Source organism: Monodon monoceros, unplaced genomic scaffold, assembly GCF_005190385.1.
Source record: "Monodon monoceros isolate NGI ecotype Baffin Bay Population unplaced genomic scaffold, NGI_Narwhal_1 Super_Scaffold_14, whole genome shotgun sequence".
In the NCBI taxonomy this organism is placed as follows: Eukaryota; Metazoa; Chordata; class Mammalia; order Artiodactyla; family Monodontidae; genus Monodon; species Monodon monoceros.
The window spans coordinates 46971644-46987214 of NW_021703770.1; the positions used below are offsets into that span (position 1 = coordinate 46971644).

Sequence of the window (15571 nt, forward strand, 5' to 3'; positions counted from 1 at the left end):
TAAGACAATAAAGGTGTGTTAATGAAGCATTACTGCTGTGGGCCACTGGGGCTTGAGCCAGCTGAAAATCTGTGTGGATGACTCATCAGAATTATCCTGAAGGAAGAGGAAGCTGGGGTATCAACCCATCAACTCCTGTCCTTTGTTGGCTGAGGGTTGCTGCTGGGGAATGTTGCTAATACTCCAGCATTTTAAGCAAGGCAGCTGGGAGAAATCCCCAAGGCAGAGAGATGCAGGAGCCTTCTGCACATGACCTCTGGCCCACAGAATATGCACAGGCCAACAATAATATCTGTTATAGAAAGTTTTATTGTAAATATTAATTAATAATACCCATAATAAACAAAGCACTTATAATAAGAATACAAGAATACTACCTGAGTACACAACACAGCAAAGGACATCAGTGAACTAGTCACATAAGGAGAGAGACAATTATCAGTCTATCTAATAATTACAGAAATGTGCTTATGAAAAATTAATAACTGCAATAAAGTAGAGCACAAAAGTGATATATACATCATATATACATAGATACATGGTGTATATATGTATATATAGTATATATACATATATATACCATGATTACATCTATATAAAACACTTATAGCCCATGCACCACGATGAAGAGTGGCCCCGACTCGCCGCAACTAGAGAAAGCCCTTGCACAGAAACGAAGACCCTACACAGCCAAAAATAAATAAATAAATTAATTAATTTTTAAAAAACCTTTAATAAAAAAATGTTTATAAAGGTATAGAAAAAGTAGAGAAGAAAGTGTGTTGTTTAATAACAGATAAATAAAAACAAAATTGTTAATTACATAGGATGGAGTTGAGGATTTCCTTATAATTCTGTAGGAAGAAAGTTGGATTTTCAAAATAAACTATGTATTATATATAGTTTCTTTTTAAAGAGAAGGGTCTAACATATAGTCATTATAGCTTGATAAAGATTTGTTGAAAAGAATATTTTGAGCTTTACTTACCCATAACTGGAAGGATATAAATGAAGCTAAAGAAGCAAGAAACTAGGGGACTTCCCTGGTGGTCCAGTGGTTAAGGCTCTGCCTTCCAATGCAGGGGGTGCCGGTTCAATCCCTGGTCAGGAAACTGAGTCCCACATGCTTTGCAGCCAAAAAACCAAAACATAAAACAGAAGCAATATTGTAACAAATTCAATAAAGACTTAAAAAAAAATAAGCATGAAACTGAAACCTGTGGAATGGTGCACATTTGTAATGTTTCTGTTCAATGTAAATCCAAAGCACTAACTATTTATGTTCCAAAATATGTGGGAATGAAACTTGTATTTAAAATATCCTATTTGTAACATCTTTGGGACACTTAATTTAAACTTTAACCTGTTATTTATTTCCAACTTTTGATGTTTTCATTACTTGGATATTTTCACAAATGGCAATATTTTAAATGTCATGAAATGCCTCATCTGCCTGTATTGAGAGGGGAAGATTTTAGAATGTTTTGATTCCAAGAAATCCAAGCTTTTTTCTCATTAAACTAACCTAACCTCTTAAAAATGTTTTCATCTCTTTTTTCCTATAAAGCAAAGCCCACAGTTGTATCATCAACACAAGAAAGCAGTGCTAAGCTAAAAGAAGAACATTATCAGAAGGTGCCTCTAACAGAGTACCTAAAGCGAATCAGACTTCCAAAAAGCATAGATTCGTACACAGGTACCATCAAATGGTGGATTATCTCAGTGGGAGGGCTGGCTGTTACCAAGAACCCCTGAAACCCAAAGTCACAGACAGCTTCCATTTTCTCTAGCCAGTGTTCTGAACCTATCTAGAAAGCAGAATTTAAACTGTATTATCTGCAACGGGTTGTTTTCCCCTTTCCAGTCAAGATAAGAGATAAAAATATTCCTGTGTGCTTTTAAAATAGTCCAGGGCCTGTCCTGTCCCTAATTAACTTCTAAAAGAAGTTCCAAAGCATTAAGTAATATGTTCACTGAGCACCCCCCAAAAAAAAATCATTATAAAATGTTTGTCTTCTTCCATGGCTTCACATTGTTAATTAATCCAATTGAACAAATCCCCTCCTACAGCTTCCCTTGGGCAGAGGAAAGCTCTGTGTACAGGGTCATGGACTGCCTTCACTGGCTGATTTGCCCCCTCCCCACTTCAGTCACACCCCTGTGGGCAAGATGTGGCCTTTGGCTCACAAGCCCCCCTGCAGCTTAATTACCAACCAGCATAAAGCCCTTTGAGTCAGTTCTCCCGGACATGGTACCTCTGACTTTTCCCTGGGTTCCCCTTTCCTCATCTAAATAGTACAGTCACTCATGGGGACAGACTCAGTGGCCATTCTCTAGGAGACAGGAAGAACACTCTTTAATGTCAGAAAAGCTGATAAGATGACTTATCCCTCGTAAACCCCAGCGCCTCGGCTCTAGGGGCAGAATTGTGCTGAATGTTTTAAACAGAGTCTCTTATACAAATTGCTTATCTCCAGAAGGTAGTGCCCCAACTTTACCAAACTAAGCAACAGAATTATTTTAATGTGTTTTACATGCCATGTGGATTACTCCAGTCTCTATTTTTCTAGATCGATTCTATCTCCTGTGGCTCTTGCTTGTCACCATTGCCTTTAACTGGAACTGCTGGCTTATACCATTGCGCATCATCTTCCCATATCAAACACCAAACAACGCACGCTACTGGCTTATTCCGGACATCATATGTGATACCATCTACCTTTTCGATTTGCTGTTAATCCAGCCCAGACTCCAGTTTATTAGAAGAGGAGACATAATAGTAAGTAGGGTTTGGGAGAAGCACAAACTGACAAAGGAATATCAGATTGAACTACAAAAAAACAAATTAACAGCATTGTGTTATTTAATGTCTGACTGATTGTCTGCATGTATGGGTCTCTAACCACTGGAACCACCAGTATAATAACAATAATAATAACAACAACAATAACAAAACAACCACTGAGCACTCACCACGTGCTGGGGACCATGCATCTCCCTGTACCTTAGTTTCCTCATTTTAAAAATGGGAATAACAATAGTACCTTCATAATACTGATGAGAAGACTGAATGAATTAATGCAGGTAGCGTGCCTGGAACTGTGTCTGGTGCCTATCTTCTTTTCACTCTTCACTTTCCAGATTCATCACACCTCATTCCTCATCATCAAATGCAGTGTTTGGTCCACTTCAGAAATATCATTCTTACCCTTAGGAGAAATCATCTTCCCCTGGATTTATTCTCACTGTTGAGGGAATTTCAGAGCCAATCCAATCAATCTAAGACAGAAAGAGAAGACTATGTTTTCACAAGTACACATCCAAATCGTACAGCCTCTTATACCCTGCACCCCACCCCCGGGCCCTTCCCCAGCTAACTAGAACAATGCTTCCTTTCCAACTGATGTCCACTGTGATATCCTCATCACAGTCGCAGTGAGGGCTGCATGGAACAGATCCTCCAATGTCAAAGAAGGAAGAGCAGAGCAACCAAGTGTACGGCACCTTGGGTTCATATATGTTTTTGAAGAAGAGAGGTAGTCTCCTTAATCTCCTGAATATTTTCTTTTGAATTTCCAGATGATTTTAAGTTATCAAAAAGCTAAAAGGAGTTTGGGTTATTTTTTTCTTTAAAAAATACTATTTGTGGGCTTCCCTGGTGGCGCAGTGGTTGAGAGTCCGCCTGCCGATGCAGGGGACACGGGTTCCTGCCCCGGTCCAGGAAGATCCCACATGCCGCGGAGTGGCTGGGCCCGTGAGCCATGGCCACTGAGCCTGCACATCCAGAGCCTGTGCTCTGCAACGGGAGAAGCCACAACAGTGAGAGGCCCGCATACCACAAAAAAAAAAAAAAAAAAAAATATATATATATATATATATATATATTATTTGTTGAGGAATGCCCCCTATATTTGAAATCTTTTCTAGGAAGAAATTCTAAAGGCAAGAGCTAAAGCTATAGCAAAAATCTATTCAAAATATTCCTTGTGTGGGCTTCAGAGCATTAGTCAACTCACCAGCATGATCCCCTAAGTTCACTGGCAGTTTGATGAATGAAGATGATGTGTACAAATAAGAAATAACACCCAAAAAAGGGGGCACTAATTTCAACCTCCATTAGATGCACAAAGGAGGGAGAAAATCAATATTTGACAAATGGAAAATGACAAAATCAGTAAGGAAAGACTTTTATTTTCAATTTTCTAAGAGGTCTTTGCACACAATGGAGTGTTAAAACCAAGAAAAATAACCAACAAAAACACACTCAATGGTCTCTATTTAAAATGCATTATCACAAGCTACAAATATAGAGCAGGAACTAATTGTTTTGTTTGTTCAAATGAAGTTTAATGGTCTCTTTAATGTAGAGTAGGTAGTTTTAGCCTTTAAACTTGATTACATTTTACTAAAAGGACTACGCAAGTTGAGTATCCAACCTGAAAGTCTCACTACATTTAGCTATCTATGCGAACTTTGTTTTACACCATCAACTTATTCATTCATTCATTCATTCAACAAACATTTATTAAATACCTATAGTTGACAGATATTCCAGAACTGGAGGATGGAAATATCAATTTTCCAAGGGCTTGAGGGAAAACAGATACCAGATTGAGGTGCTAGAGGCCACAACAGAAGGAATTGGGAGGGTTTACAAGTTTTCCACAGCATTTATGTGCAGTATCTTTCTTCTGAGAATGGTGCTGCACAGAGTACAGAACTTTGATTCAAGGACCAAAAAAAGGAGTCTCTTATTTAAAATGTCCTTTATAGACAGCAGGAATAGAGCTGGGAATGACACCATGGACATTATGTAGATATGAGACTTGCACCCACAACACTTTGCTAAGACTGCCAATCACAATGATCCATGGAAACACTCAGAGCCTTCTAGTGACCACATCTATCAGGCCTGTCATTATAGTCAACTGCTTTTGGTCCTTTAGCTACTCTTTATAAACTGATCTAGAGAAAATTAACAACTCCCTTCTCTGTGCTCTGCACATTTTACTCACACTTCTGTTATTTAATTGTTAAATAACAATTAAGTTCACTATGATGTAGCAGAAACAAATAGCCCAGGGTCAAATTTCGCCTCTGAAATTAACTTACAGCAATACTTGAGAAAAATAAATTTACCCTTTCATTGTATACTATCTTTGTCATCCGTAAAATAGAACTAGTACCACCCACCTCATAAACTTATTGTGAAGATTAAGTAAGACAATGTGAACACCTAGCCTAAGGTCTGGCTTCTAGAAGATGAGCAGTGAATTGCTGACTGAATCAAATGAATGAATGTCCACACACTAACTTCCTCTTGTCTCCTATTTGTATAGGTATCTCACTTTGTTACCTGATAGTAAGTTTCTTGAGAGTAGGGACAGTATTCAATTCATTTCCCTATTTATCCTAGGAATTCAGAGGGTACACTCAAAAATGTTTAAAGGAGTGAATGAATGGCAATCTTGGTTCAAGGATTTTCTTCCCTTAATAACAGTTTAATCTACCTTGTAGTAGTATTATATAATATTATTATTTTGAAACATTTTTATCTGTTCTATGTGAAATTATGGATTTTCTATGAATTATTTAAAAGAAGAGGTAAACAATAAATAGATATAATAATACCTTAGATGAGGGTCTTCAAAGACTATCTGTTTGAAAAAGATTTAAGTGCAATTATCATACCCTTTCTAAAGTAAGCTTCCTCAGAATAAATGTTGCCTGCATAATAATGAGACTTAAAAGAGACAGAGAGAATTAAATAGGGTTACATACTAAAAATAAGTGCCTACAGAGAGACCTTCAAGATGGCGGAGGAGTAAGAAGTGGAGACCACCTTCCTCCCCACAAATACATCAGAAATACATCTACATGTGGAACAACTCCTACAGAACACCTACCGAACACTGGCAGAAGACCTCAGACCTCCCAAAAGGCAAGAAACTCCCCACATACCTGGGTAGGGCAAAAGAAAAAAGAAAAAACACAGACAAAAGAATAGGGACGGGGGCTTCCCTGGTGGCGCAGTGGTTGAGAGTCAGCCTGCCGATGCAGGGGACACAGGTTCGTGCCCTGGTCCGGGAAGATCCCACATGCCGCGGAGTGGCTGGGCCCATGAGCCATGGCCACTGATCCTGCGTGTCTGGAGCCTGTGCTCCGCAACGGGAGAAGCCACAACAGTGAGAGGCCCATGTACCACAAAAAAAAAAAAAAAAAAATAGGGACGGGAACTGCACCAGTGGGAGGGAGCTGTGAAGGGGGAAATGTTTCCACACACTAGGAAGCCCCTTCACCAGCAGAGACAGGGAGTGGAAGAGGGGGGAAGCTTCAGAGCCACGGAGGAGAGCACAGCAACAGGGGTGCAGAGGGCAAAGCGGAGAGATTCCCGCACAGAGGATCGGTGCCGACCAGCACTCACCAGCCCAAGAGGCTTGTCTGCTCACCTGCTGGGGTGGGTGGGGGTTGGGAGCTGAGGCTCAGGCTTCAGAGGTCAGATCCCAGGGAGAGGACTGGGGTTGCCTGCGTGAACACAGCCTGAAGGGGGCTAATGTGCCACAGCTAGCTGGGAGGGAGTCCAGGAAAAAGTCTGGAACTGCCTAAGAGGCAAGAGACCATTGTTTCGGGGTGCATGAGGAGAGGGGATTCAGAACACTGCCTAAACAAGCTCCAGAGATGGGCACGAGCTGCGGCTATCAGCGCGGACACCAGAGACGGGCATGAAAAGCTAAGGCTGCTGCTGCAGCCACCAAGAAGCCTGTGTGCAAGCACAGGTCACTATCGACACCTCCCCTCCTGGGAGCCTGTGCAGCCCGCCACTGCCAGGGTCCTGTGGTCCAGGGACAACTTCCCTGGGAGAACACACTGTGCGCCTCAGGCTGTTGCAATGTCATGCCGGCCTCTGCCACCACAGACTCACCCCGCATTCCATACCCCTCCCTCCTCCCAGCCTCAGTGCTCCAGAGCCCCCTAATCAGCTGCTCCTTTAACCCCGTCCTCTCTTAGTGAAGAACAGACGCCCTCAGACAACCTACAGTCAGAGGCAGGGCCAAATCCAAAGCTGAACCCCAGGAGCTGCGCAAACAAAGAAGAGAAAGGGAAATCTCTCCCAGCAGCCTCAGGAGCAGTGGATTAAATATTCACAATCAACTTGATGTACCCTGCATCTCTGGAATAACTGAATAGACAATGAATCATCCCAAAATTGAGGCAGTGGACTTTGGGAGCAACTGTAGACTTGGGGTTTGCTGTCTGCATCTAATTTGTTTCTGGTTTTATGTGTATCTTAGTTTAGTATTTACAGTTTGTTATCATTGGTAGATTTGTTTATTCATTTGGTTGCTCTCTTCCTTTTTTTTATATATACTTTTTTTTTTTCCTTTTTCTCTTTTTCTGAGTGTGTATGTGTATGCTTCTTTGTCTGTATGGCTTTGCTTCCACCATCTTTCCTAGGGTTCTGTTTGTCCATTTTTGTTTTTTGGGGTTTTCTTTTTTTTATTTTAGTATAGTTTTTAGCACTTGTTATCATTGGTGGATTTGTTTTTTGGTTTCATTGCTCATTCTTTCTTTTTCTCTTTTTTATTAATTTTTAAATTTTTTATTTTTACTAACTTTTTTATTCTTCTTTTAATACCTTTATTTTATTTTCTTTTTTCTTTCTTTCTTTCATTTTCACTCCATTTTCTTCTGAGCTGTGTGGCTGACAGGGTCTTGGTGGTCCAGCCAGGTGTCAGGCCTGTGTCTCTGAGGTGGGAGAGCCAAGTTCAGGACACTGGTCCACAAGAAACCTCCCAGCTCCACATAATATCAAGTGGCGAAAGCTCTCCCAGAGATCTCCATCTCAATGCTAATACCCAGCTCCACTCAAGGGATAAATATGCTAAGAACATTCTTCCAGAGTTGGAGGATGGGGTCATACTTCAACTTAACTTCTTAGCACTTGATACGTCTGTCTGTTCCATATAAGCTTTGAAGGAGCTGACTCATCATACTCAAGCTTGGTACATGATTCAGCGTAAACTTGTACATATACCTATATCTGCCTGTGGCTCAGTAAGACATTTTGTTTAAGGGAAAAGAATCATTAAATAAGCATGTCATATATTTTCTAATGTATTTCTGTAAAATTTAGTATGTGCACATGGGTAGAAATTATAACCAAAAATATGGGGTGGTGGGGCAGGAATTGGGAATTTGGCTAACAAATCTTAAACATTGTTCAACAGCAATTTAAAATTTTTGAACATGGACAGCCTGGATAATAATTATTAGAAGATGCTGCTTCCATGTATCCAAGTTATAATACTTTGGTCAAATAATTAATAGTACACAGACAATTTCCTCCTACCTATAAGTGAAATAGAAAAATATAATCCCAATATTAGCATTAATTTTGAATGTTAACAAATGCCTTCCTATTCCTCTATCATCACACATTTACTGAGCACATGTTGTGTGTTAGACATTGTGTTAAGAAGTGAGAAACACAGGATAAATATATTGTCCCTACCCTTTTAAGTAGCTCAGAGTATGAAGCATGGACAGACAAAAGAAAAATGGTGACGTTTTGTGATGTAAGTCATGACAGAGGTAAGCCCTTGGTGCTATTTGATGCAGAGAAAACCAGATAAAGGAGGGAACACCTGGTCCAAATTTTGATGGATTAATTGAAATTATCTGCACACCTTCAACCCCATAAAAAAGGGAAAAATATGTCCTAAATTCTGGGAACAGCATAGGTAAAGGCATCAAGGTAAGAAACTCTGCTATGCACTGCTAAACAGAATAAGTATAAGATGCTTCAGGAGGTGAGTGAGACAGAGAAAATAGAGCTTTGTATATCGTGAAAGGGAGCTTGGATTTTTTTTCTTTAAGTCATGCGAAGTCATAGAATTTGACATAAATAGAATTGTTAATGATCTGATCTAGAGAGATCATCTCACTGCCATTGTAGAACTGATCAAGGAAAGCAAGAATAAAGGCAAGGAAACCAAAGCCAAAAAGAGAAAATAGGCATGAGAAAATTTTAGAAAGGAGAATCAGTAGAACTTGGTTGCTGGTTGGATGAGGGCTAAGGGAGAGTGAGTGGTGAAGGATCACTGACTAGTGTAGATGAGGATGCTCATATGATACTCAATAAGAGGAGGAGCATGGATGGCTTTAGGGGAAATGGAGAATGACGATTAATTCAGGTTTGTTGTAGGTTAAATTTGAGATGAGCAGAACTGCTAAGTGAGGGAGACAATAATCAGTTGTTGGACAGGTCAACAGCTCCAGATACTAATATTAAGTGGAGGTAGAGGTTTGGTAGCATCCACATACATGGTGATCTTTGAAATAATGAAAGTGGATGAAATTTCCCAGGAAGTAAATATGAAAAGGGAAGAGGGCTGAATCCTGGGAAATATTGATTTTAAATGGCTAGCCATAGGATGCAAGAAGGACCCTGAAGGGCTTCCCTGGTGGCGCAGTGGTTGAGAGTCCACCTGTCGATGCAGGGTACACGGGTTCATGCCCCGGTCCGGGAAGATCCCACATGCCGCAGAGCGGCTGGGCCCGTGAGCCATGGCCACTGAGCCTGCGCATCCGGAGCCTGTGCTCCACAACGGGAGAGGCCACAACAGTGAGAGGCCCGCGTACCACAAAAAAAAAAAAAAAAAAAAGAAGAGCCCTGAAAACTGGAACTGAAGAAGTAAACCAAGAATGGCATTACAGATTCTTTGGAAAGAGAAAGTTCCAAGGACAAAATTGTCCCCAAAAAGTCAAATGCTTCAAAAGTTTTACTCATCTCTTCATGCCTTTACCTATTCATCCACTCAAATATTTATTGGGTTTTTAATATATTATAGTCACTAGTTATATACAGTTGCTAAACAAAATCAACCCTGTCCTGAGATAGATTACCATTTCATGGAGTAGACTGATCTTAAATAAATGGGGCAAGACATATATGTGTGATTTCAAAATGTGGTGAGTGCCATAAAAGAATGTTAGTATATAAAGGATTCCCTGGGTATGATCATTAGGAGGTTATTGGTGGCTTTCACAATGGTAGTCTTCATGGAATAAGAGAAGTGAGCAAAAGTCGAATCACCACCAAAATTGCCATGAGTTGAAGAATAAATATGAAGAAAGGATGTGGAGCAAAGCAAGGTAGATAACCCTCTTAAGAAGTGTTAGTGTGACAATTAGAGCAATACAAAAAGAAAACAAAGCCAAGGAAGGTTTTTAAATTTATGATATGGGAAGATAGAGCATATTTATAGGCTGATGTTAGAAGGAACTAATAGAAAGGAATAGCTATAAATATTTTTAAAGTGAGAAAATGTTTAATGAAATTGGCTAAAATTAATATGAATTATAAATATAACATATTTCAGATGGATTCAAATGAACTAAAGAGACACTACAGGAGTTCTACAAAATTTCAGGTAGGTGACTTACAAAATTGTTCAACTAATCCATTACAATTTTGCCTTTAAGTTCCATCTATAAATTTCTACCAAAAAAAAATCTGCTTCCTTTAAAAATTGTAGCCTTTGTAACAAAGGTTATACAGGTGAAGTTTTATTAGGCAGAGTTTTTCTTCTCAATAACTATACAATATACTTCCTAGTATGTGCAAATGTGTAATTCAATATATGGGTCTTTACTAGGCAGAACAAAATCTTAGCACCCACATTTAAATTCCAATTTAAATGTCCACAAAGGAGTATGGGGTGTACTTTGTCTTGTCCATATATAATTCTAGCCTCCAATTCATGTAGCATGATGATGTAAAAGTCTACAAAATTGTTTCTACTCCTATTTCTTTCTTGTTCATATAAGCAAAATATATGCTACGGTATAGCACAGGGAACTCTGCTAAATATTCTGTAATAACCTAAATGCGAAAAGAATTAGAAAAAGAATAGACACATGTATATGTATAACTGAATCACTTTGCTATACACCTGAAACTAACACAACATTGTTAATCAACTATACTCCAATATGAAATTTTTAAAAAATTTTTAATAAAATAATTTAAAAAATAAAACCACTGGAAATTGTTAGAATGGCATACAGCAAAAAAAAATGAAGCAATTATTTAGATAACATGGCATCTTCCTTTTCTCAAATAACAGTATAATATTATTTTTTCACCCATGTGTAGTTTTTTCACCCATAATTATTTACAAAGTACTTTATTATCTTTTATTGTTCCTCCTAACCCCAAGAAATAGGCAGAGATTTGAGGGTGTTCCAAGGTTGCCTAAACTGTATGAGTGAACTCCAACCTCCCATTTCAAGGACAACAATTTAGTGGCCTCAAATTTTGTTAAAAATACAAATCTCGGTTTAGGTGCCAAATTGTCCCTACTGGTGATCTATGGTGATTAAAATTTCTTTCAATTCGTTTTTATCTCCAATAAATTTTCTCTGTAAAAACTGCCACATACTTAGACATATTCATAAAGATCTAAACTACTTTGATGAACTCTACAAAGAGGATGAATAGTTTTGTAAGTGCCACAGACCTTATTCCAAATACTTAATCACTTTCTTGAATTTGAATAAGGGCAACTTAACTCATATATTTAATTTGGGTTCATAAATGTAAACTTTTACATTTATTTAATTGAAGTCATGGCTTTTGAATTTCCTTAGCACATCCTGTATGTCTTATGGCATTGTATTACACTATTTCTGCGCTTGGTTATTCCACCATTAGATTGTTAACTTCTTGTGGACAGAAACAATACCTTACTGCTATTTCAACCCCAACATGCTTTGCAAAGTTCCTTGTACAGAGTACAGTGTTGATCAGTACTTAATTCAATTTTCTACAATTCATTGAGAAATAAATCATCTCTATCTATACAAATCCACATTAATGTATTAATATCAAACATGATTAATAACTCTCTGCATAGTAAAGTCAAGTGAGCATGTGAGCAATTGGATCCTGAAATAGCACTAGACAAATCAACAGTTCTGTGCTCCTGCTTCCTTATTTATAAGACATTATTTTAGTAACTGCTCTGTGTACCTCTCAACTTGTTATGAGGCTCAATATCTGTAGGGTAAAATCAATGAGGTTTGATGATATTATGCAATTTTTAAGCCAATTATTTTAGTAAGTAATTTGTTTATAGTAGCCAATGTGTGTTCATTCAAACTGAAAGTCCCATTCCTTTTCAATAGCACTAGGCTTTGAAATTGTAGTACACAATTAATTACCTCAGCTTTCCATTTCATACGTATGGCCTTACACAAAACTCTTAACTCCTCTTAATTGTCTTAAATAAATTAAACGTTTTTTTAATGTACCCTGTTTTTCAAGATGACGTAAAAAATAATGAAAATGAATAATTGTCTTATGTAAAAGAATTTTTTATTGTTATCATTGCAATCAGGAAAGTATGCAAATGTTATGCTGTCATTTCACAATTACCAGGGTAATGGAAGGCCAGAATAATTTAAATACATCACAAATTTAAAATATATTGTCTTTAGCTATAATAGTACTTTCAATACCTTCTCCCATCAGAGCTGATAATTGTAAATGGGACTGACTTCTTTCCTCTCCTCTCTGTTAGCCTGTATAGTCTCTGACAGATATGTTCACAGCAGTTTATTGTTAGCAATATGATACAAAGTAGACAGTAGTAGAAAGAACTGAAGAGTCTGGATGAACCACCAACGATATAATTAGCCCTCAACACTGGAGAATTGCCTGAAACATAAAAATGTATCACTACAATGAATGCCCAATTGTTTCACATAAAATCAAGAATGGGCTTGAGTTTCAGTCCAAAAGCCCCAAGTTTAAAACACTATTAAAATGTATTTTAACAGTAGCAACCATGCCATCTCTTAAATATATGTGACAGCTCAACAAAATCCCAGAAAATGCAATGCTGAAGCCGAGATCAGGTGAATGAAGCTGGAAATGAAATTCATTGGAAGTAGGCTATGAAGTAGTGTTCTTGTTTTCAGGGCACTAATACACCTTTCAGTGACACCATGCATATGAAACTGAAGGCAATTTTGTATTAAGCAACAAATAAATCATGGTGACTGGTCAGCCCTTACATACATTGGTATAAATCAATTCATGTCCTAAAAAGCATGTAAACACAACATAATTGTGAATGTGTTCTTCCAACAGTTGGATGTGGCATCAATAATGCCATTTGATGTTTTCTACCTCTTCTTTGGGTTTAATCCAATATTTAGGACAAATAGGATGTTAAAGGTAAGATAACTATACTTAACTGTCTTCTTATAATAATGGAAATCTCAAAGTACTTTAAAATATCCTAAAAGTATCATATTCTTAATTTTTCGTAAACTATCCTCCATTTTTATGCCCTCATCAATGCTAAGAATTTTAAAGGCTGAATGAAGGAAAAATATCCCTATTTCTAGTAATAGAAGTTGCTTTTGGTTGTTTTGAGTCTGTATCTCATAACAGCTATTTTTATAACTTAAAATAGGAATGCTTTTATATTTTGAAATACAGCTATAATTACAAATGAATATTTTATAATTTTATTCTGTTCCACTTGTCACTATTTATTACATAGTCACTGAATGCCTGCAGTACTGGCTGTAAAATGAGGGTATTAGTTTAGCTGACCTCTAAGTTATCTCACTCATCAAAAATTCTATAATTATAGAAAAATGCAAGCACAGTTTTGCATAACAAAATTATTTATATACTTAGATACAACTCAAATGTCCATCAAGAGGGAAATAGTTAAATACATTGCAGTATATCTATAGAGTACATTGTAATGCAAAAATAAAGAGGAAGTTTTCTATGAAAGATCTCCAAGACAAACTGCTCAGTTAAAAAAAAAAAAGCTAGTTACAGAACAGTTTATAGAACAATACTAACTTTTGTAACAGAAAGGGGAAAATATTCTATTTTTCTATATTACATAAACAGTGGAAGACTACCCAAAAAATCTAATAAAAATGGTTAACTGAGGTAAGGATGGGAAGCTGGAGGGGAAAGCAGGATGGGCAGGGGCAGGAATAGGAGAAAAGACTATGAAGGTATATATTTCCTATTGTTTTTGAACTATGTGAATGTATTACCTATTCAAAAATGTTCTAAGACATAAATATTTTATAACTCATAGCTTTATCAGATACCTAAGAGGAATCTGAGGAGAGTCAGGATGTGAAATTTCATATAAATTTTTAATAATAGCAATGATAGCTTGTATTTCCAAAGACAGCCTTCTTAAAAGGAACACCAAAGATTTTATCAGTTTTAGGTGGTTATCGCTTTGACACCTTGGGAAAACAAGATGACATAATCTGGAGACTCGGGTGGATCCTAACACAGCTGCAGCTGATATCTGTTGAATACATACTTGTAGCTACATACTTTGTTAAACTTCGTATTCATTATCTCATTTATTCCTCCAAACAACCTCATTTTAGAGATGAGGGAAATGAGAATTAGCAGAGTAAAAAAATCTGTCCAGACACACTCTGGTGAGTGGCAGTATCTGGATTCTATCACATATTTTTTCTGATTCCAAATTCCTTACTATAATCAGATGGGCAAATAAACTTCAGGCTGAAGGAGCTTTCCTTCCACACCCATGATTTTTCCAAGTCAAGAGGGACCTTACTCTATATTCTTGGCCATCCAAGACAACTCTAGAGACTTCTGTTTTGACCACAGAATGTAGGTCTAGATTGAGCAGAACTTAACGTTCCCAGCAGCTTGGTGGGCTGGCCGTCCATCATCAAATTTCTAGTGTAGAATGGATGTTTCTGGAGGCCACTGCTCAGAGGCAACCAACTTTGAGAGAGACTCAGGTTCCTATGGATTTGAGTGTTTGTCTGGCATTATAATAAAAATTTATAAAATGTTAACTCTTCAAACCCCATCTCTGTGTCCCTTCAGTGTCCAAAAACCTACTCACTATATTAGGTAGTTTTTTTTATAATATAGGAGATCCTGAAAGCCAACATTAATCTTCTTTACATAACCCCACAGTCCAGTCATCTTCACATAAGTGTGTCATTTTAATGTGCCGTTCTCTAGGGAAAATATCATTTACCTATCTCCAAATTATATATGAGAAAACAAATTAAGAATATAAATTTTCTCTACAGTGAACACTTAAGCTAAATTTTAAAATGTGCCTTTGAGAAAACTTCTGTTAAGAGCACAATAAACAAGTTACCACAAATTGAAATTATCTTAATCTGAATGGTTAATGGATGTTTCCTACTCAGGAATTCTGGAAAAACAAATCATTTGTGTATATTTCTAGTTAAATAGTCATTGCTATTATAGCTGTTTTCTAATTCCAAATGTTCTATTACAGTCTTATATACATTGGATGAAATTTTGAACTAAATAATCTTTGAACTAAATAATCTCTAATAGCCCTTCCTATCTGTAAGATCCTATGAGTCTAAGTACATTCTCTTATTGTCCCCAATTTACAGATGAGGAAACCAAAGTACAGAAATATTAAGTGGCTTTTCCAAGGTCGCACAGTTAATAAATGGCAGAGAGGAGATTGGTGTTTGGCTCTGGATTTCATGCTCTTGC

General features: G+C 37.4%; 1 protein-coding gene across 1 annotated transcript in view; it reads left to right on the forward strand.

The window, feature by feature from the left end:
• Positions 1-15571, forward strand: part of CNGB3 (cyclic nucleotide gated channel beta 3) — a 143676-nt gene that overhangs the window by 68859 nt on the left and 59246 nt on the right. Inside the window, exons 5-8 of the mRNA XM_029223050.1 lie at positions 1568-1696; positions 2571-2779; positions 10383-10433; positions 13157-13243. Coding sequence (XP_029078883.1) covers positions 1568-1696; positions 2571-2779; positions 10383-10433; positions 13157-13243 — 476 coding nt within the window. The remainder of the gene's footprint in view (positions 1-1567; positions 1697-2570; positions 2780-10382; positions 10434-13156; positions 13244-15571) is intronic.